Genomic DNA, 24,641 nt, shown 5'->3' with positions numbered 1-24,641 from the left:
TTTGAAATGAAGTTGATATTAGTCTAAGACAAGAATGACAACATTCGCACAAATGGTCATTTTGAGGTATCAGCTAAATGGAAAGATGTTGTCTAGGGAAATAAAGATGATGAACAGGAAAAAAAAAAAAAGAGCAATAACATGTGAAGAAAACATTATTTTAAAGGCTGGAGATTTTATTTTAATACAGAGATGGATTCTAACCAGCACCTTGGATCTGACTATTCCCTGAACTTTCTGGAAGCTCAGGTCTGAACTCTGAAGCCAACTTTTACCTTTATAATGAGTTGAACTATATTCCAGATTTTTTACACTCCTGAGCTTTATAGAAATCCAGATTTCAACTCTGTGGTTTGGGCTGATTCATACAGATTGTGGTCTTAAAATATTTTACATATGTGTGTATATGCATACCCTTACATACATTCATACACTCATACATACACAGGTACACATACACAAACATAAATACACGTATACATACTACCGATGTTCATCAGACTACCTAAAGACACTTCTTTGAGGCAGTAATATTAAAGAGACTTGAAGTGCTAATAACAAAATTACATTCTGCCAGAAACTGAAAAACACTATAGAGGGTCTGCAAATCACTTTACCAAATGGAGTGGGTTTTAAATGTTATAGAAGGATCTGATAACAGCTTCTTCGTCCATTTCAGTTACTCCAAAATTTTAACTGTTCATATTGCCTAAAAGCACAGGAAAGATTCCAGTCTCAAAATATTAACTATAAAATCAGATGAAAGAATAGAGGCTAGGATATCATTTTCAATAAACACTATTATTTCTTGGTCTGTTGCCTAACACCGTCTAAAGCAGAAAGTGGGTTGTCACTCTTGCAAAAGAATAATCCTTTAAAAGGCCTCCATTGCACTCATTCCTGACAAAATGCTAGCTCCAAAACCCTATTCCTCTGTCTTTTGATTTCTTCCTTGAGCAGCCATACATACCACACTAAACCAGTGACCTTTTCTCATGTAATTGTGGAAGCACTAAATTTCACTTCTAAGCACAGCATTTGAATAATTATAACTGATAATCTATTAGTATTACTGCAGTGGGTCACTGTTTAGTTTTGGCACAGAGCTAAACCCCATAGATCCACACATAACAAGCAGAAAGGATCCACCAAAGGCAGTTCAGAGTCACAGTAGTCTAAAACAATTAAAATGCCCCCTCAAAGATACGTTAAACAATGTGAAACACAATCAAATCACTAATGCTACATTAGAATTAGTATTGTAGTTGAATGCAAACTATTTTCTTTTCTGGTCCTTTCCCGATACAAAAGATCTGAGTATGATTTATGAGAAGAATGATTTTTAAAGAAACCAAGGCTGTATACTAACTCCATCTCATAACGCTCAGGTTGGCAGGGCAGGTCGTTCTATCACCTCTGCAATACAGATGGCACACAACAGTCGACAGGCCATTGATATAGCATCACATTTCATTTCATGTAAATATTATTCAGGTGGGCAGCTCAATACTAATCTGCCCTTAGAAGATGGATAAGGAATAACTGGAGGAAGAGGAAGTAGTAAAATATAAGGAAGCAGGGAAGATACAGGAAGGAAATAGGAATGGGACGCAGTAGGGGGAACAAGTATTGAGATGACGTAGAGGGCAGAGACACGCCTCCAGTTGAAAAAAGGGTCCCCCCAATCTCTGGTGCAGTGAACGACACCCTGCTAAGCAGGGGGCAGAACAGCAGACACGGGGCACCTGGCTGGAGGAGGCACTCTGAATGAGTGCATTACGGAAGCTGCCGGTTTGGGCTGGGGACACGAATGTGGCAGACTGGAAGCTTGTGAGGTGAAGTGGAAAGAACACATTAAGCCCCCTTTGGTGTGAACAACAAGCTGAAACTATAGAAAGTCTGAACTTACTTATCTATGTTACCTAAATGAGATCAAACCTGAGTGACTGGGGACTGAGATCCAGGAGCCTGCTGATAAATCACTGCTAGTTTTGCCTCCATGGCAGCCAGCTAATGAGAGTATGAATCTCAACAGGCTCTTAAGTGCATTTTCTAGTTTATTACCCAAGCAAAGCATACACTGCAGAATGCACACACTGAATGATTCTGTGGATTAGATAGCTTTAAACTACTTTGATTACCTTTCCTAATTAAAACTGCATTTTACTAAAGAACTGCATTTGCAACCATAATAGTCTTTGTTTAGTCTGTTATAATCAATGACAGTTATAATTTCTCAAACAAAAAGACCCAACTTCTTATTTTATTTTATATGTGCTTTGGGGTTTCACTTAGTCACCAAAAGACCTTGAGTATTAGAAAATGGTTGTACTGCCATTCACTATATAGAATTTTAGCTCTTGGCTGCCTGTCTGGAATACCTGCTAGCTAAACTGGCAGCTGGACTCTGCTCCGCTCTGGCAGCAGTGGGTAATTTTCAATGCTATAAGAGGCAAGAATGGTGCCGAAGGCTCCTGAGGGAAACCAAGTACTGCAAAGCAAAAATCTGGTTCCCTCATTGTCTCTTCTCTTTGCCCTTTCACCAGTTCTCCCAGCAGGACCTGCCTCCTACTCTCATGGAAGGCAGCTGAAGGCACAGCATTCCCTGTGTTTGATGTACTACGGATTCAAAGAGGAAATTCCCCAGCTTCAGAGGGCCTCATGCAGCACAGAGTCATTACAGCTCTTGCCGGATCTTCACTTGCAAAAGCAGCCTCAGCTACACAGCACCCAGGGGAATTTCTTCCCCTGGAAGGAAGAACAGAGCGGCATTACCTGGTCTATGTCCTTCCAAACATACCACATGCCTCTGACAGTTTGATTCCCCTTAGAGGTATACGTGAAAGGGATTCTAGTCAGTATTTATTTTCTTCCTAATGAGATGTAATAACATACCACAGTCTGAAGGTTAATATTCAGTCAGACATGCAGGGTTAACTTGTGATCACTCAAGGAGCAGAGCCATTCTTTGTTGGTCTCACTAGCTGCAATTGGGTAAGCTTTCAATGCAAGAAGCATGCTGTGGCTCCAGGGAAAGGTGGGTTAGTCTAATATTACTTTTCATGTTAATTAGTATCATCATTCCTGTGCTTTTTTAAAATACAAAATGATCATACACCAAATGTGTACAGGCCTTGGGCTGTTAAATTGCACTGCCTTGGGCTCGTCCTAGCATGGGTAAGTGCCACTGGTAACATCTGTGTAACATCGTTTACCACAAATCCAACAGAGAAGAAAAGGAAAACTGAACATTTCCAACTAATACCTTTTGTCCAGGCCGTCCAGATTCACCAGGTTCACCCTAAAAGAACAGAGATGAAACACATGAGCTCTGACAAAATGAATTAAAAATAGAGCTGGGGAAAACTATAACATTAATGGTACACAAAATGTCACTGATACCACAAAGTAACACAGACCAGCCACTCCCCTTCTCCCTGTACAACTGCTTTAAGACAAAATTACCTTAATTCCTGCAGCAGAAGAACCAGGGTCACCCTGACACAAAATCCACAAGAAATAATCACACTTATTACATATACAGTTATACATATAAAGGAAACAGATACATCAAAACGTGCAAGAGTATAGCAAGATTATATAGCAAAATAACTATATGGCAAGATTACCTGTTCTCTCTGCTGCTACATAGGAATTTACCCGATGAATTAAATCAGTGTGATTCAGAAAGGGAACAGTATTGCTCTCAAGAACATGCAGAGAGATCTAGTTTCACTCATCCAAACAGCATAATAGTTAACCTCAAATTTCACAACTAATAATGTAGATGTAATAATTGCAGATTTTGTATAAATGTACTTCATCAAGCCAGAAGATGGGACATACTTTGACATCTCTAAATTGCTGATATACATTAAAAATAATTTACTGCCATTTACAAAGAATATGAGCGATCTTTTTGACCTAATTCTACAGATGGCAAGTGTCAGGTCTTCACTGATGAAGCTTTCTGAGCTAATGAAGGTTTGCTTTGAAAAAGCACCCCAGTGACCTATGTGTTCATCCCCATCAGGACAGGTCATAGCTCTGTTTCCACAGCTCTTCGGTATATTTAAACTGATAGTTTAATGGAGTGAAGTGCTATACTTTACAGGATGAGAGACCTATAGTAATTTATGTATTCAGGAAAGGCCTCTGTTCTGAGGAGGCATCTAGCATTCAAAAAGATTCACCTGTGTTTTGCTGGGTTGACTGGATTTGATAGGCAGTGATATGCACAAGGGCAGAGGATCAGTGAGTGACCTGGCCAAGGAAGCTTTTAGCTCCCAGTTTTGTACAATTATCACAGGATCTTTAAAATTCTTGTATGCTCACTTCACTGCATTTTTTTCCTTAAATGACACGCCAAACAAAAATGAAAAAACCTAAATTAATGAAAAGTTTGCTAGTCAAACGACATGCTGTTGAAGAGCACTTATATTTGAAGAACTGTCTCATTTTTTGTTATTCAAAATAAATTTGGATTGTTCATTGAAAGTAACACGTTATGATTTACATAGGTAGCATAGGAGCCAATACTGTCATCCACTTTGAAGATATATAAGCAGAGGATAAATGCTTAATATTCTTTGTATTAAAATACAAATAGGGGATACTCGTTCCTGATGGTTCAACCGAAGCTGCAGGAAGCATGCTGTGAATGCCATAGTTTTAAAGTTTGTTTGGGTATGGGGTCTTTTTGGTAAAAGTCTCATAAAATTAAATGGTACCAGGTAACATGCTCACTGCTCTTTGAAGAATAGGAATAGATTTACTCTACACAGTTTACTGCAGCTTGCTCTTGCTTAAAGAAAACACAAAAATCAGTATTATGAAGGGCTGATTCATGTCTGGAAATCTGAGCTGCTGCATTTTGATAGACATGCATGAGTGATACTGCTGATATCCCCTTACAAGCATGTACAACTGCAAAGCCTCAAGGACTTTTTATAGCTATATAGTGGCAAAGCAACTGGTAAGAGACATTTACCAGTTAAACATTTATAAGGATAATGATGGATATGGGGAAGATAAGACACAAAGTATTTATAATCCACCTTCATGCAAGAATGAAAATTAATATGGGATTAAAGAAAAAATTATGGTACAGCATGTTCTCAGTTCTCTGATGAGTCAGACAGTTTGGAAATGAAGAAGCTTTAGCAGGGGAACATGCACACAGAAGGATGATACTTGGTAGTTTCTAGGAACTAAGGCTACAGTAGAAGAGTAGAAGCAAGAACTCAAGTCTGGCATTGACATCGTCTTCAAAGTAGGACAATTCAACCAAGACAGTTTCTTTCTTAAGTCACAGGTCAAGAAGGAGGCACCCAAGTCTGTATTTCTGAGAGCTACCTAGGTACAACAGTTCAGAAAACAAAGCTACATTGATTGCACAAACAGGAACCCATTCCTAAACAAGTCTGACACTGTTGTCACCTGATCTCTCTCGCTAAATGAAAATTTAGTATTTATCTCACAGAAACATTATTTAAGCTTTTAAAGAAATGTTTTTAAGTTTGGCGAACTATAAATTAAATCTCTTAAGGGTATGTAGCATTATGATCTAGTGCAATGGTCTCTGCATTTATTTACATAAAATTATGTATGTGGTTGAACACCTGAGAACCGAATGGATACTAGCTTTATCTCATCTCTTAATACATCCAGCAGCTCTCTCAAAATCTGTCTTTAAAAACCGAGCCTTAATAAGTCTTACACTCCTGCCCACGAGTGTTCAGCTGGCAAAAACTTTCGGTACTCATCTGGTAGTGAAGTTCCATAATGTAGTACATGCCCCACACTTTTCAGAGCTACCCAAACACAAGGCACAGGTTGTGTAGTAGGGAAAAACTATAACAGAAGCTATATATAAGCATAAAAACATTACACTTGGGGAGAAATGATTTCCTACTGCAAGAAGGAGAGAACTTTTTCTTTCCTTGAACCAGATCCCAAGCAGGGACACGTGTGCACTGCGGACCACAGTGCAGTATCGGCATTCTGGTGGATGTAAGCTCTCTCTCACAGTTGATAAAGTAGAAAAGCAACAAGTGAAGCTGCACTAGGCTTCCCAGAGAGATTATAAACTTCCCATTTACTTGTTGCAGGACTATCTATCTGAAAAGCAATCTCATACTTGCTAAGAGATTATATTCTTGAATCACTTAAAAGTGTATCAGGATGATGATACCAGCATACGTTGTATAAGTAACTAAATAAGGTTCTTAAGACTTTCATCTGGGTTAATAAGCATGACTGCAGATCAAGTATTATTTGAATGAACTGTGGGAATCAATTAACTTGACTATTCTTAAATCTAATGTCTAGTTTTAATTGCTGATTTAGAATATGCCCCATAAAATACTTGTGTTCTTGAAAGTATAGCTTTACTGTACCCAAATGATAGGACCTGAGAGATTTGCATGCATTCCTTACTAGCTTGATAAATCCATCATAAACTTCTCCTTGCACTAAACTGATGTGAATTGGTTAAGCAATTACACATATAGGGGTACAAGAAGAAATTTTTATGCTTCTGTCCAAGTGTAGTCACTAAAATGATTGTTTTTAGAAGCATATGAGTTCCAAAGTGATGACCAGAAGAGCTCATTATGACATTCTTCCTGCGCAACACAGGCTTTGCTCTTGACTGCTAAAGACTATGACTTGTGTAAGTAAAGCACATTTAAAAACTCAAGTTCAATTTTTTTTTTCAGTGATACAGCATGAGTCTCACATAAAATAAATAAAAAGTAAAATAAAATTTTGACATTGTCTACTCTTTAGTGACTTCTATGACACATTGGTACTTTGCAACAATGAAGTAATGAGGTATTAAGTGAGGTTGTTGCTGATGTCATCTGGCAAAAAGATTTTAAATGTAGTTTTCACGTTCAACTCTCAATTGCCTGGATTGCAATCATGATACCATATTTTTTGTCCTGTATTGGTTTGGTCCCTCTCTTTGAGGGGAACACAGAAGGGGAAACATAAAAGGATATATCAGATATGGCTATAACTCAGATAACTCAGCAGACCTACTTCCAACAGTCTGGCAGATTGTGACCAAAGTTTCAGTATGATGCAAATTTCAGCTAATAATTCAGTAATAATTAGAGACATGCTGATGTATCTTGTACTAAAGCTGCTGCTGTATAAAGTCAGGAATTTTATGCTTAATTGGACAGAACAGTGACATTTTTTCTGCCTTTCATAAAAATGACCTCAGTCAAATCACTCAGCATCTTAAAAAAAACCAACAACACTTTAAAATGTATTTTTCTTTTGATCAAATTATTATTTTCATTAGCTGGTTATACTGCAAGCATGCCTAAAGCACACATTTTCTTCTCTAATAATAAGTAGTGTACCTTTTCTCCTGTGTCACCCTTTGGTCCATTTTGTCCAGCATCACCCTATAATTAAAATACATATTATATTTTAATGATTTTCTTTAAGCACACAGCATGCAGAGAAGAGTCACCATTCCAATATGATTAGCAAGCTAATTTTGTTAATCAGGTAATCAATCTCTCTATGACATTGTCAGGAAGCATGGTTTATATAGCTGCTAGATCTTATACAGTCTTCACTATAACTGTAATCCCTTTCACAGGTCCTCAAAAAAACCCACAAACTATCAAATAACTACCTGTTGGTATAGTCTACCCAGTTCACTGTGGTTTAGCAATGAAGGAATGATTTCATAATGATTCAGCATTTGAAATTACTAGTACATATGTTTTTTTCCAACAGAGACATTCACCTAAATGCATATAATCAAATTCAGGTGACAGTTACACAATTCCAATAGTTTTTATTAGGATTCTCAAGTAATTTATGGCATGTAGTCTCTGAGTCTGAAGTCCTTCATGAATGATTCACAAACTAGAAAAATTTCACTGAATGCCACTCCTCCAAGGAGCCACCAAAATGACTGTTACCTCTACATAAATTCCATGCATTGCTTATTGTTAAAAAAAGTGATGTTCAGAAAACACTTTTTCACGGCTGGGTAGACATTTTCTACTTAAAAACCAACTTTTTAAAGAAACATTTCAAAATATTTATCTATAAAAAGACCAAATTTCCCTTTATAGTCATATAGCCATAAGAAAAAGTCCATACTATAGCAAAAGTCTCTGTTATATATGAGACTATAGGCAAAAAATTTCTGTGGGGCTTCAGGTTCACGTAAAGTGCGAGAAATATTTTAAATGCCAAAAATATTGATAAATGTTGAGTCTAAGTAGGCTAAAAAAACATTCTTGTTGGTCTTGGTCAGATAATCAGTAATAGTATTCAAATAACAATATTTATTCAGTATCTGTCATATTGCTCTGAAAACCTTAATGTAAACTTTTATTCAGAGGACTTAGACACCATTTTGTATATCACAGTTGCTGACACAATGGGAATTAGCTAACAGTCTAGCAGCACTTTTAATTAAGGACTTGATGAAACATGGAAACACGAAACAGTAACTGTAAAGAATGTCATCCCGAGTTCATTTGACATGATAAAGCATATTGAGAGCATTTATAATTATATTTTTTAGGAAAAGACAAAGGATGATTATGGAAAAGTATCATGATTTTAAGTAACAGAAATTCAGTATATGTTAAAATTTATTGTTGTTCCTTTTATGTTTGAAAATAAAGGATTACTGAAGTTCATCAACAAATATAATTTTAACCAAAGTAATAAATTCATGAAAAGAGATTCCCAGTTACATACTTCTACATGTGGGGTATACACTTTCAAGATTCCCCTGGATTATTTTTATGATGTGCTTTTCAAAATGTGAAATGAATTGCCTTTGCAAAGCATGCTTCCAGCTGCTGTTACACGGATTTACACAGATCTGGAAGTGAAATTCAACTGCAGCTGCAAAGACATGGGTAAACATTTCTCAAGAGCAAATCGCCCCTGAATACAAGCAACTTACTTTTTAAAAGCATGTCTCAGAGTACTAGCAGAAGATGAGGCTATGTACAGATTTCTACTCAAAATAAGGCTTATGCCTTTCTCAAACTGCCCTTGTACAGATGCAGAAGCCTGACTCTCACTCAGTGTGTACTCTCACACTGGTGCTCCTACTCTTCCACTCCCCCTGGAAGAGCAGAATTACACCCACGTTTTGCAGTGTGGAGCTTGTTCCACCACCTTGTCTTGTCTTGGTGTGACTGTGGACGTCAGAGAAGTCACTCCTCACTAACTCACTGCAAGTCAGGGCACCGTTAGTGTACCATTTGTGCTGCTGGTACCTCTCCAGACAGTCTGTACCCTAGGATCATCGGGGCATATTCCATTGCTCTTAAACTGATCCAAGCAAGAATGAAGGACTCCACTTTTATTACGCAGAGAACTGGTTACCCATATATCATTTGGAATCTATGTAGTTATTACTCTGTTACCTAATTGTTTTACTCTGCACAGGTGACATCGAAACCAAGTTATGAGAAATGTGTGGATGTCTCATTTATTCAGACAGGCTCATCTTTTTCTGAGACTAATCATAGTTAGAATTAGTTGCACAGTTGCTCAACTGTGCAGCCTTTAACGCACGACCACTGTTCTCTGTGACTAAGCCAGCTGCAGTAGTCACAGATCAGTAACTTCCATTAGTAGGTATTATTTGACACTCTTAAAGGCTGCACAATGCCGCTCAAGTTCTAGGTAGCAGCTGTATTTATTTCTTTTTAACCTCAGAATCAGCACACTGGCAATTGTCCGAGCAGTCCTCCAAAAAAGAACCACCACAAAGGAAGTGAACATGTCTCACCTTTTCTCCTCTTTCTCCAGGGTCACCCTGATGAAAATAATTGGAACAAAAAAGTCATAAGTTACTAACACAAGCAAAAATCAAAGTGTCAGTATTAGTATCATTAGTATGCCAATTACTAGCAATTATGTCATGACTAATGACATTGTCTCAGATGATAAAATTCAACAAGCAAATCTTCAATAAACAATAAATATGTAAATTTAATAGAACTCAACAGACAATATATCTTCAACATAATTTTAAAAGCTTAATGATTTGCCTGTAAAGACTTTTTCCCCCATTTTGTCCTAGATTAAACCCTGACAAACAGGCATATGTCTTTGTGAAGTGACCTGCCAGGACCTAGGTGACTCCTGCATTTAATTCTCCTTATTTTGGGAAGGAACAAAGGAACAATCCAAAGGCTGAATATGAGGGGAAAATCTAATGATTCTATTAATGGCTTAGAAGGTTCCTTGGGAGAGACAAAATGCCCTAAATGTCTTGAACTAATTCATAATTGATTCAGAGCAAAGAGCCATCGGTGCTCCTTACATTCTCTGTAACAAAAAGATGGCTTATAGCCATTATTTTTCAAAATTATGACTTGCTTGAGAAACTGGCTTAATGGCAAAGGCACTTTTGCACACCAGCCTGACCCTGACAACTCATCTCTGCATTTCTGGCTCATCTTTGCCCCATCTGATGGCTGGTGGTCGCTAGGCAACTCAAAGACTATGGCTGTGAATACAAATTAAGCATCAACTGCCATAATTTGGCAGCTTCTGTATACAAAGTAAGAAAAGGTCATGGTCCCAAATGGTTTGTTTTCATTCCTGATGGACAAGCAGCCAGTCAGTAAATGTAAAAAGCCTGCCCTGCGTGTCTGTCAGCAGCAGCGTGATGCACAGAATCAGCTGAGGAGCACATGTGCACCAAAGACGCACGCTCGCAGCTGATGGGATTAGAATTTAGCATTACCCGTTCCAAGAGGCCCACAGATCCCATCATCTCGGACATGTCAAGCTTTCTTTTAAATGAAGTTATCATAAGCTTTATGTTCGATTTCACTTGTTCAATATTAAAACAGCAGAAGAAATTATTTAACAATAAAATAAGTGCAAAGAGACATTCTGATGTAACAAACACAGGCTGAAACTAGCTCCTAATGAGGCTTGTTGCTAACTTCCATAATAGCAGGATCAGCCCTCAAGACTGAACCCTGACATTCGTCAAAGAACTGACCACAGTAGTTGTTGAAAAGAAGCCTGAAACACATTGTAAGGAACATAAACAAAGCCTTTCTAAAAAGGTCCCCAAATTCCCAAACGCTTGCAGGCATGTTGCATTCACTTGGCAGTGGATGCATACGTGTCAGTGCCACTGACTGGAATTATACATGCACAGCAGAAGAATGTGCTTCTTTATGGTGAAATGCGTAAAGCCTCTTATAGCACTGATCACTGGAGGAAGCAGATCATTAAAAGCCAGTCAGAATATAAACCCAGGTTGGAAAGCATGACTGTCATCTATACATGCACTCACGTACTGTGTGCTTCTGCTTTTAATCCATTTTCAATACCAACCTTAAGCCCTGCTGCTCCCTTCTCTCCCGCTATGCCAGGCAAACCAGGTTCACCCTAAAGGCAAAGAAAGCAAAAGATGAGGTTAAGAAAGACACGATGAAGTATATTAACAACATTTTCCCTACTGTCTCATATTGGGTAAGCAATGATAAACAAAATTTAAAAAGACTCTGTGAATGTGTACTCCACAGTTGGGCACCAAAATGCCTTATTTCATCAGTTAGGGTGGATTAACTCTAATTAACTCCTGTATAGGTAAGAAATAATTCTACTGAAGGCAGTGGAAACACACAGATGTCAAACTAAACAGAAAACAGAACTGTGACTTCTGATTCTGAAAAGCTGGCCAATTAACCTTAATAGCATAGTCTTCCCAGTAGGACTGCCAATGCTTTCCTCATCTCTACAACTTAGAAATACTGCAAGAAAGGCATATCTTAAATGATTTTGACATTTCTGCTTCTGATCTCATACAGAAGGTAGATAATGAAGAAAAATGAGAAGGGCCTATTCCAGAAATGGAAGAGTTTGGAAGAACAGACAGCTTTATAATTTTTTAAATATACCTTACTTGTCCATTTTTCATACTCTTACACCACTGGCTGAAAAGTAGATTTAAAAGATTGAAAAAACTTTCAGCATTACATCAATGTTCCAAATTTTGGGTATGTTTAATGGATAGTATCTATATTCTTCCACAGTTCAAGGATTCATAAATAATTTTCATAAGTCAATTAACAAATAATTATTTACAAACTTCTTTTCCCCTCCTCAAATTTAAAAACAAACAAAAAATCAATCAAACAAAAAAGAACCCCAAACCAAACCCTTAAGGACATTTCCCAGTATTTATTTCACAGGTTTATGGAAAAAAACCCACAGATATTATTTACTTTAAGTAAAATTACAAATAAATGTTTAGACTTTATTGTAAAACAACTAGGGGTGATGTCTAATTATGTAAAACCTTCTGCAGAAGTACGTCTCAGTTTCACAAGAAATACCTATCTTCTTTGGTAACCCTCATGCACGCAACTGTGTTGCACTTGTGGGGTAGTAAAATATGTTAAAATAACATGCACAAAAAAGATTTGAAAAAGCCTGCAACTAGGTTCTTCTATAAATCCTTTGCTATGTAAATGTATAAAAATGTGTAAAAGTTAAATAGAATAACTAACATAGTAATCAAATTAGAAACAGTAATCAGAAGCTCAGTGGACAATTTTCATACAGTATTCAAACTTAGCAGACATGATGAACCAACCCTCTACTCAAAAGTTACGGAGGAGTTAAGATAAAGGCTTCTTCCAAATGCAAGAACATGTATCTTCCAATCCTCCATAAAAGCCTTCCATAAAGAAAGGATTTTTCTCTTTCCTACTTCCACAGTTATATTTTAATCATAGATATATAAACTCTGATTCTCCATGAAAGGAGGTTCCATTCTATTTCTAAATTAGGTAACAGGATCATCAATTACATTTTAATTTCATTATGAGTTGGACTAGTTCAAAATATAAATCAAACCCAATAAGGTTCTAGTGAAACTCTAATGAGGTATTTTCCAAGCCAGAGAAAAAGTGTTAGGTACCATTAAACTCACAGGGAATTAAATAGCCATTTGAGTCAGCCCTTTTTCAAGGCTCCTTTGTGCTACAGTACCTCTGAGGCTGGTATAGCAGCACGGGCATTTGATATATGAGCAGTCAGGATTTGAAGCTGTTGGAGATTAGGCGTAAGTGTCCTAAAGGATTGACCAAAAAGGCACTTGAAGAAAACTGCCAGTTGACAAAATGAAGCAGAAGGGACCAATGAATATGCACTTGTTTCTCCTCATCCCCACACCCCAAACAAGTTTGTTTCTGTCCCCTTCATTTTAAAACAGCTGCTGTCGGCTGACACTTTCAGGGGCTTAAATCTCTAATCAAAGGGTTGAAGTCCCAAGCTCATACTTTACTCCCAGGTTTACATATCTGTTCTATGAATGCAGAGAGCTACTGTGACAAAAAGGAGATTGCACAAATGGGACAAAAGAATTCTCTTATTTTCTTTGGAAAAAAAATGAAAACCTCAGGCTGTCACCTAGTCATAGTAAATCCCTATTCCTACAGTCTCATTTCTAACCTATATGTGACTTTCCTATGGCCAACACTACACTTTTGGCACTGAAAGTACTAGTCAGAGGCATTAGCACAGCAGAAATTAGCTCTGGGAATGGCAAAAAGATTGGAGGCAAACCTAGAAGTACAGCACAGAAATGACCTTGTGGCTTGATGCTTTTGAAGTGATTATCTTCCTGTTTCTAATATGGCCACAAGAACAGAGGCTAAAATAATTTTCTGTCATACGTACAATATTCCTTTCCCTATTTTAGAACCCTATTTTCTTGTCCATACAAGGAATCAGGGAGTAACAAGATGAAATAAAAACGTATGGCACATAAGCTACTCTATATCCTACCCCGGTGAACATTCCCAGCACACATCAAAACAAACTTTGTGCCAGGGAGCCTCCCTTTTCACACTGCGTGTCTTGTAGACATGGCAGTCTGGCTTTATGTGTAGATATTTTAACAATTCCATTGAAGTCTAACATAAAAAAACAACCAAACAAAAAAACCAAACCACAAAAAGCCTCAAACGAAACCCAAAACAGATCAAAGCCTTGACAGACCTCCCATTGGTTAGGAAATTCCAAAAGTAGTTATGAAGCAAAACAGCAGCTAACATTTTGAAAGTGAGTAGATTGATAGCTCTTCCCTTGCTATACACTAAAATACTGTGTTATTTTAGGAATATTGGTCCCAAAAGATGATTTTGATTCTTGGTATGAAAATAATTTTAAATACTTCTGTTATGAAGTTACTTTTATTTATTTATGTATTTATTTAAGCATGTATTAAAGCTAGAGTGCAAAATGCTGTGTAAGTGTGCTTCAGCCCCACATGTTAGTGTCTGGGAGATGAACAAAAACTATACATGCCCTTTAAAAGGCTGAAGACCATTACACTGCTATTCAAGGAGTGATGTATGCAAGGCAAAACTAGACATTCAACAACGTCATCTGATGCAATAATTTCAATCAGCCTGTTTTTCAACTTGGTAAAATGAAAGACGCTATAAAGCTAGGTCCTTAATCTCACATATTTTTTAAATTCACCAGGCCATGGCTAATGTCTTTCCTGACTCATATTGCAGTCTGCCTTTAATAGCACTGACAGCAAAGTCGTTAGGCTGCAGAAACAATTGTCTTCTGCACAGCATCTAGCTTTCAAATTGAGACAGCATTTTTTTTTCTCCCCCACAGAATCACAGAATGGTTGAGGTTGGAAGGCACCTCTGGAGATCATCTGGTTGAACTCTCCTTGCTCAAGCAGGGTCACCTAAAGCTGCATGCCCAGGACCACATCCAGACAGCTTTTAAATATCTCTAAGGATGGAGACTCTACAGCCTCCCTGGGTAACCTGTGCCCAGTGCTCAGCCCCCTCACAGTGAAAAAAAAAAAAAAAAAAAAATGTTTCCCACTGTTCAGAGGGAACCTCCTGTGTTCAAGTTTGTGCCCATTGCCTCTGGTCCTGTCACTGGGCACCAATGGGCTCTTGGCCCATCCTCTTTGCACCTTTCCTTCAGATGTTTGACCGCATTGATGAGATTCCACCCAAGTCTTTTCTTCCTTTGGCTGAACAGCCTCAGGTCTCCCAGCCCTTCCTCATAGGAGAGATGCTCCAGTCCCATACTCATCTTCGAGGCCCTTCATTGGACTCTTTCCAGTATGTCTGTGTCTCTCTTGTACTGAGGAGCCCACAGCTGAACACAGTACTCCAAGGGGGGCCTCACCAGTGGCTTTTTTCCATTTAAAGAGTAACTTTTTCTATAGTACATCTGATTTTAGGTCATAGCTTGCCTTTCTGCAGTCATGAACTCCTAAGAAATCATTACTCAGGGACAGAGGGACTGGAATCACTAAAACACAACATGTTCTAAAACCTTCTAATGTCTATGTAAAACACAACCCATGATCCCAAGTAAAATTATAATGAGGGCCACACTGCACTCTCACACAAGAAAAAGATGCAAGGCCCAGAGAAATTGTGTGAAGCGACCCTCAGAGCATCCCCGTGGAACTTTTCCCTGAAAGGGATGGACTGTGGGGAAGTTGCTGTGGGGAGGTGTGCTCAGTTTAAAGGAATTGTCACTAGCCCTTTCTGCCCTTCTGCATTCTTATTCTCAGCTAGACCACACCACAGAAGCTGTGCTGTGCAATGAACATCACGTGGGACAACCATGATATACCACAACAAAAATAAATTCTCCCTGCTGGCATTGAGATGGGGTATGATTTCCACACACTGCATCAGCAATGTGGGACTTAATTGACACCGTGATTGACAGAGAAATAATCTAGTGGGATGCTGTGGTACCAGCACCATCTTATCTGAATATACTGTCCACCAAGGTTTTGTTGTACTTGTAAAAGCAGTTAACAAAATTACCAGACGCAAAAAATGTCATGCCCCAAAATGTTAAAGCTGCAAATATTGCATCAGAAATACTCTTTAGGTAGCCTTTAACTTCTGTTTCTTACAAAGTTGTTTGCTATTGCCTTTGAGTAACTGGACCAACCTCAAAAGGAGGAGTCTGTTTTCATGACACAACCCACTACACAAATAGACTATAAAATATTAGAAAATGCTAGAAAAGCTGGCTTTTCCCAAATTTCATGAAAAAACTATGGAGTACTAGAAGGTAATTCTCTAGCCTCTTGCCTATGGCAGAAAAGGACACTGTCACTAGAAGCTTTGTAAGCACTTAAGTCCCCAGTTATTTACCACTAGCATCCAAATTTATTCAGATCCAGTTTGCTGAAATCACAAATGGTCTCACAATGGCGGAAATCAAAATTTCCAGCAAATGTGCTATTGTTCATTCACTCACCCAAAATCAAGCAGCTTAACTCAGCAGGAGTGTAAATGTTCCAGTAATTTACTTACACAGAAGAATGCTGCAGACATAGTGGGGGTTTTTTGCTGTTGTTTATAAGCTATAGAGAAATTGCAGGGTCCCCATCAGTGGAATAATGATGGTGCATTTTCCGATATGTTGTGTTTGCTGTCAATAATAGGAAAGTCTTTAACATGTTACAGGATGTGGAACTGCCATTAACACAAGTTCCACATGTTAACCCCAAATGTCCTGATGGGAGGACAGGCACTTTGGTTCCTCAAAACCAGCAGCATTCTAACAAAGTTACTGTCACTACTGCAACGGTTTAGCAAGATGACTGTTCCCTCAGGAAACTGCAATGTCAAGGCATGACTTGAATGAGTTATGTAGAAGATCACCATTAGCTATACAAAAACTTCTGATAATTTCCAGAACTGGCTTCAACAAAATGCTCTGAGACTCAGAATTGTTTGGATTTTTCTTCCAGTTAATATCAACTACCAAGGCAAACAAAATGCTCACACGCCAAGAATACACCCAACCCAGCCATTCGATTCAGGAAATTCAGATAATTCAAATAATAACCAGAAGGATGTTCCTTTGGACAGAACACCAGAACACCTCGGTTCAATTCCTGGCACTCTTGAGCCTATGCAAACTTATAACTGTATTAACATTGACGGACTGACTGTGTCTTTCCTATATTTGGGCAAAGAACATCCTTCAGCACCCCGCCCAATAAATAGGCATAGTAATTTCCTCAGATACTCTCATGGTAGGGCCAGCCTTAATGCTTACACTGAAGTGAATCTGAATTTGATGAGTACTCAGATATGTAGAGCACTGCTTGGGCTCTGCTGCTAATGTGAGAAAAATCTGCCAATACGAACTCATAAAACCTACTGCAGAACAGGTCTGAAAATGTATCACCCACTAGAGTCCATACCAAAGGAGTCAAGGCACTTGAAGGCATGCTTCTCCTTACTCAAGTGCTCTATGCCCTGGAGGCATATACCTTCATATCCAGAAATAATCAGCTAAAAATAACGTAGCTGGAGGCCCCAGCTTTTCTTGTTTGTAACAGAAAAATAGCCTGGAGGCTGCTGTTCTGAAATAGGTTTGGTTTTGGTGAGATGCATAACTCTGTCTACACCAGCTGGTTGATATCCACCTCGCCCTGAGAAGAAAGGCTGTCAGTATTTTTCAGTCACTAGAATGTAATCAATTTTAAGGATAAGGAAATACAAGAGGCCCCCAAACCTAATCCAGTCTAATTTTACTCTAAAAAACATAAACAAGGACAGAAGAGAAAAAAGTGGTTTCTCAGACATGTTACTGTGATTTCCATTTCAAACCAGGGTTGAATTACCTCCTTTCAATTTGCTTTCCCCCACCCCCAAAAGTAACTTAAAATTGTTTGTTTAAGGACTGGAAATCTCTCCTGGCCCACTCACCAGCTGAAATTAAGTGGAAAGACTCTTCAACGAGACTCAGCTGGCCTGCAAACCTGTCTCTGAGAATTTGTGAACTACATTTAATGATGTTTCCTTCCTTTATACTTTATTTGAAAAAATGTTAGTACATGTATACCCTTCCTCATTTCTCTAAAGAAATGTGATAATATTACTTTCAAAATGTGTCCCCTACATAGTACAGTACACGCTGATGGGGAAATACATGTAAATTAGAGTAATAAGAAGAATGAAGAAAGCAATAAGAAATGTGCACAGCCACACTCTAATGATGCCGAGGTTTATCAAATTGCTAATGTCAAACTACTGAAATAATTTGAAATGAAGGATCAATCCTGACCACACATTCTGTTCTCAATACACCTTTATAAAAAACCCCAAAATACCGAGTACTATGTAAGAAAAAGCATTCCATGGAAGTATAGAGTCAGGGGTTTATGTACTCCGCACAAACTCCTATTTAAAACAAAGAGACTTAGTCACACAGACTCTCGAAACTGAGTTCCTTCAGGCCAAATGCAATCCTTACTTAGGGAACCTTCTCTTTTCTCCTTGTGTTGTTGCTGCAGTCACTGGGAGCCCTTATAAAATCAACACCACTTAACAAATATTAGCGTATATATTCTATACTTGCACAGTTGAACTTTCCAAGAACGCCTTTGTGGCCATTTCAACGTGATTAATATAGGGGATCTGATATCTCTAGATCACTGCAACCTCATGTCTCCGTGCAGGTATAATCCTTTTTTGTACTATTCGAGTTCCTGAGGACCTCTTGCCAGTGACTGAGAAAGGGAAGATTATCTCCTGTATCATCTTGCTAGGAAGCAACCTGCTACAGGTGGATTGCACAACAGTCTGCAAAGGAAAGGGAGCACTCAGAAGAACTCTCCTTGCTATCTCAGAAGGTTTCTGTCCATCCCATGGACAATACTCTCTCTAGTTGCAGGTGTTATTAGGCAGCTCCTTCCCAGTTACTGTTGTCAACAAGATAAGCAGAGTGCGGCCATCGTTTCCTAAATGTAGGAACAAACAAAGAATGTAAATGCCCTTGCAAGACTACCTGTAATGTTTCATTGGATTCAGCCTAAAAGAAAAAAACTTGTGAAGTTTTTATGGCAATGATTTTGCTACTACTCTTAATACAGGAAAAATCTACTAGTTAACAGTCCTGCAAAAACATGTGGGTCGTGTAAAATTACACTTACTCTAATACCTAGAGATTGTCTAAGAGAAGTGGTTCATGTGTTAAGGGATTAGAAAATTGTTCTGAGTGCACTGAGAATTTATGATCTCATTCCCAGACCTATTGGTCAGGCTTGTCAATCGTCTCCCATAATCCACTACTTCAATTAAAGAAGAGGTGAAGGAAAAGGAAAAGGAAAATTACAGACACATATAAGATGGAGATGACCTAACTCTGTATTATTCAACTGCTTAAGGAGAGAGCAAAGCTAAATTCACTGCTGACATTCATTGGCTGAAAAATATTTCATTGTCCAGATGAGGAAAGCATTCACACACACACTTAATTTTAAGCATGTGCTTAACACTCACTGCCTTTTAAACTAAGAAAAAATATTAACTTGGAACTTAGTGCACTGCACATGCTGCCATTTGACAGAGTGAGCTCACTGATTAAAAGGCTACCAAGACAGTAAGGCTTTTGTAAAGCCTTTTAACTACATAAATTCTAAAAAGGGCATGACTTGCATCACACATTCAAGTTGGGTTCAACTATTCTGCAAATCAACATGAATCTGTATGAGTAAAGCCAGGAGTGCCAGCAGCCAGCGCATAGTACAGCCCAACTCTTAACGTTACTGCTCTGGTCTTCATTCAACAATATCTTCTGTGTCACCTTGCACTGACAATCTGCTTTTTTCATAGAAATTGGACAAATGGACCTTTTGGCAGCAAACTATTGCTGGCATGGGAGTCCTATGCTGCACTATACTTTCTACCTTTAGATAAATACTTCAGTTTATTTCTACCACTATTTCCAAGCTAGCACAATTTTTTATCTATTTATTAAAAGGGAGATCAACATCCAACTTTTATCTGCTTAGTATCATATGAAAATAATAGATTTTCTGCACATAAGGAAATGTCAACCAACAATTGTGAAAAAAACCCAACAACCCAAAACACGAAAGAATGTGACCACATTTCATTTTTATCTGTATGGTTTTTGTCCTGGTATCTAGATTTTAGTTTAGTAATTAATTTATTTTTTTCTTAAAGGTCAAAAGTAAAATAGTCCAGCAACACTAAAAATATACTGACATCTTTATTAAAGTGGTAATAATTTAAGAGTATCTTCAAAGTTTTAGATGCCATAAATATTGAAATAAATCAAATAAACATAAAGCCATAAATTGAAAACATTAGGAACTGTTTTTAAAGCACAGTTTTAAAGTTGATAAACAGCATTTAAAGATGTGTTTGCATTATTCCCTTAATCAAAGGCAACTGTATATTTCTTTTCTTCCTCATGAAACATGACTGCAGGTAAGGTCAATGTGGTCTCCTAAAAATAAATATACAACAACCTTGCCAAAACAGCTTAAAAAAAATTTCCACATCTCCCAAAACAACACTTTAATAATCAGATAAGTTTTGCACATTTGACACATTGACTTATTTCATCAATATCCATTTTTTTGTGCTCGTCTGAGTGAACATTTCTGGCTAGAGTTTGTGTGATGATGCTATTAAAAGTAAAGCTCTTGGATAAAATGTGGATCATCAGTTCTATTCTATTCAACATCGTTTGCAACTTCACCCTGTCCAGTCTTCTTATATTATCCCGCACATCCAAAGAAAATCATGCTACAAAGTGTGTCTTCACTAGCTTTTCACTCATACTTTGGTCACAAAAATGACTTATGTACAGCAACAGCATCTGTGTTGGCAAGTACCATCAACCAGTCATGCCTGCAATTGAATGCAGCTATAAATATGAATCAAAAAAATCTCAGGTCTTAATGGAAATTTGTTTCATAATATTTTCTTATAGTTTCATGTATGCTAAATATAGCTAATTCTAAATATTTTTTCTTTAGTTGCTCCACAGTAGTCATAATACTCTGAATATTTAAAAAATAGATTCCTAGCATTATAACTAAAGTGAAATAACCGATTATTACATCATTTCTTATAACCACTGTCAAAACACAGGTCTAATACTGTATATTATGCTATTAGAAACGACATCTCCTTTTTGTTAGGAAAGAGCAATTAAAATTAAATTATTTGAAACATCTTAGTGCTTTTATTCCTAGGGCTCCTGGCAAGGGAGGCAGAAGAAGGGATTGCATAATATAATCCTTATACACTACCAACTATTGCTGCTTAAACATGGTGAACAACCTCTATCATGCATTTTGCTTTTGGTATTCCCTGCAAGTGCTTTTGAAGTTCACTAGGAATGTTGGAATGTTGGCAGCAGTGAGAATGACAGATGGATAAGACAGTTTACAGTCAGGGAGGGATATTATTTAAACTTCAACACCCAGATTTGCCATCAAACCTTAGCAATGCTGTGAAACAGCCCTGCTGCTTTACTGCAACCCCTCCTTATGGAGAGCTGTTCTGAACTATGAGTTAACTTGATGGTGGCACTGAAAGATGACACTGACTTGCCTGAGCTAGCATTTCCTCATGGTTTTCTGTTTGATTTATTTTTGAATTTTCATCCCCAACTTCAGTTTCACATTCTTCTCTACCTATGTTTCCAGTCTCTTTTTACAGTTTGCATTAACAATGTATTGGCACTGTATAAATACCCAATATCAACATAAGTGTTCGCATCATGGGACCGAGTTAACAAAAAGTAAAAAAAAAATTTGCAGAAAACCTTAGTTTGTAATTATACTGTCTAAAGTTGCATGCCACTAATATGTATTGCTCTCTGGAACCTATCGGTCATCATCAAATCTGAACATCAGACTTTCAGCTTAATTAATTACATTTGCTGCCTGCTCAAGTAAAAAGTAGAAAAAATTACTTCAGAGCACAAACCAGATTGTACAGTCTTTTTCATGAAGCCAATTTGAAACCACAGGTCTGGACATAAGGTTGCATGTTGCTCATGTGAACAAGTCCTAAGTAGCTTTAATCAACTACATAAATAATGGCAGTGAACTCACCACTTGTCCGTCTCTCCCTGGAACACCAGGCACTCCGACAGAACCCTGGTAGGAAACAGATGCCAGTGTTTAGCAAATTAAACAGGCCATGAAACCTTTCATCTCTTAATACAGTACTTAGAAATGATGGTGAATGCTTGCTTATTGTAACTGCAATAAATTTTTCAAAAACTAATTTTTATCCAAGCTCAGTTCTCTTTTCAGTTGAGATTTTATACTAATTAAACATGTACTCATGCTGTACATTTTAATGACTGTCCCACTGTATGGCCTCTTCCAGAAATAAGCTTCAAGCTGATGGTTGCTTTGCAATGTTATGGATGCTTCACAAGAAATGTAAGAATTAAAATGCAATTCCATTTGATGCTCTCAATAAATTTTGAGGCTGATCCTACACAATCAAACACAGCACCTGAACAAAACTATTAATGCTTCAAGAAGGATGCTTCAAGCTTAATAACTGGTAGTGCCAGTCTATCTTAAAGCTTTTAACAGATAATCTGCAACAATTGGCCTGACAGTGCAAATTACAGATACCCTTTTAAATTGCATCAGCATTACTGCAATCAAAATTTCAAAGCCAACAACAGGCCAAACACAAGGAGCAGACAAAGAAAGTAAAATGACCTGTGTTGACCTGTAACATCGGAGGGATCATTTTACAAAGCTCTCACCACTATAAGTTTCCATAGGATGGACAGGTTTTTTTGAAGGAACTTGTGCCACTGCTGGTACGATGGTCAGTGAAAACCTGAGGCATGAGGAAAGCAGGAAAACTGCATGTGCTTACACAGCATTCTCCTCTTTTTATGTAAAAATGGTGTTGCTCAGCAAGGAAAATGAAAGCGTAATTTTTATTTTTTAATTTTTAAACACCTTAACAGGATATAAAAACATGATAGCTATTTGACAGGCTGGCACCCTAAAAAGAGGCCAGGGGACTGGGAAAGGCAGAGGCTTTGTCAACAGTGAAATGTGCAGTTTCCCAGAACCCTTAAAACAAATAGGCACCCTGTGAATCCCTTCATGCCCTGCTTTCTCTCTATCCCAAGAATCAGTGCATGACATTTCCCCCTCTATTCATGTTGGTTAGAGGTTTCTCTAGAAATGGTTTAGTCAAAAGGCACCAACACCCGAGGAATGCATTCAAAATGGATGCACATGTTTGTCAATGAATAGAGTTGAGAAATCCTGTGAAACAGGAAAAGGAAGCAACTCATGAGGGTCTCAAAAAACCTCCAACATTTGAATGTCCAGGAGGCTCCAGCTCATAACAGAGCTGCAAATCAGCAAGAAGTAACACACTGACATCCCAGCATATCTCCATGATCCAGAATGCTCCTCCCCTTAATCCCAAAGCTTCCACTTTGGCATTCCTGTTGCCTCTTTTTTGCTGGATGCAGGGGTCATGATGGCTAGCCACTGCAAAGGGGCCCTAGTGAACATTTTCACATCTTTGTATAATTTTTCCAGAAAACTAGAAGACAAAGATCAGGAGGGCATTAAATCATCAGCCTCAATAAACTATTCTAGTTATAAAAGATCCTCCTCTCAGTAACAGTCTTGCACAGCTGTTGATTTTTCTTACGAGACATAGCATGTTAGAAAGTGTAATTAAGCTGATTCTACTGTGCCAAGTAAAAGTTTATCAGATATTCAAAAGCTCATCGGCACATGGGGTTTGCTGACACTGTACATGTAAAATACCCTCCTCCTCAAGTCTTAGGGTATAATTTTATAATGGCCACTGAGACATCAGTACAGCTTTACAATGCCACATTCCTGCATTGCCAAACATGAAGGGTAGCCCTCTCCTCCAGCCTGCAAACTCTGTACAGTTCACAGCTGACAAAATTCCACCAATTTATATGTGTCGGGATTACATTTTTACATATCAGTAAATTTTTCTTTCTTTTATTCAAAAAGTTCCATTTGAACAGATGCAAGAAAACTTTCACCTTAAAGAATATTATCTCAGAAGACCAGAGATAGTATCCTTCTCACATATGTTAATACTACTTATTCCTTTCCTCTTTTTTTCTTTAAACAAAATAAGCCTGTTTTATTAAATATCTTCCATACAACTTTTAATCATTTGAAATCAACTAGAAAATTACTTGCCTTGGTGGTGTGTGGGTGAGATGCTGGAAAAGTGCCATCAGCTGTTATTGCCGATACATCTAGGACGGTTTTAATAGTGTAATTCCATAAATCCTAAGCTCACTCCATCAAACTGAGGCAGTAAGCTTTAATGAGTGTAAATAATGCTGAAAGCATTCCCAGGAAGTCAGGTCTCGGGTTACCAAAGGAACAGGAAGACACCGGCAGACCACCTGAACACCGCCAACCAAGCACCATTTATCAGCAACACCTATGTCCTTTGTTTCTGCTGGTCAATTTTTTAGTCATATGGCACTGATCTACTTGAGTAAGGACATGCATTTAATCAGAAACTCTATCTCCCCACCTTTCACAATGTTTTAACTTTGGTTTCCTAGTCGTACCAGTGCATGAATAAGAAAATTATAGTGACCTTCTCACCTGAGAGTTAAGCAGACAGATTGAAAACAGTCTGCTCTGCATTGCTTGAACTTCCTATGATGGGGGAAATGAGAAATCTGATGTCTCACGTTATATGGCTGCATTTTGCAAAAACAAAATTCAGAACCTAAACTAAGTGATTCAATGTGGTGTACAGTAGCTAATTCCATTCACCTTC

General features: G+C 37.9%; 1 protein-coding gene across 1 annotated transcript in view; it reads right to left on the bottom strand.

Moving 5' to 3' along the window:
• COL25A1 (collagen type XXV alpha 1 chain) overlaps positions 1 to 24,641 on the bottom strand; it is a 322,148-nt gene that overhangs the window by 54,420 nt on the left and 243,087 nt on the right. Inside the window, exons 12-17 of the mRNA XM_075751482.1 lie at positions 21,923 to 21,967; positions 11,356 to 11,409; positions 9,788 to 9,814; positions 7,374 to 7,418; positions 3,466 to 3,498; positions 3,266 to 3,301 (exon numbers count right to left, since the gene is read on the bottom strand). Of these exons, the coding sequence (XP_075607597.1) occupies positions 3,266 to 3,301; positions 3,466 to 3,498; positions 7,374 to 7,418; positions 9,788 to 9,814; positions 11,356 to 11,409; positions 21,923 to 21,967 (240 nt within the window). The remainder of the gene's footprint in view (positions 1 to 3,265; positions 3,302 to 3,465; positions 3,499 to 7,373; positions 7,419 to 9,787; positions 9,815 to 11,355; positions 11,410 to 21,922; positions 21,968 to 24,641) is intronic.

Source organism: Balearica regulorum, chromosome 4, assembly GCF_011004875.1.
Source record: "Balearica regulorum gibbericeps isolate bBalReg1 chromosome 4, bBalReg1.pri, whole genome shotgun sequence".
Lineage (NCBI taxonomy): Eukaryota > Metazoa > Chordata > Aves > Gruiformes > Gruidae > Balearica > Balearica regulorum.
The sequence above is the reverse complement of the archived record's forward strand: the minus strand, read 5'-3'. Positions and strand labels throughout refer to the sequence as shown.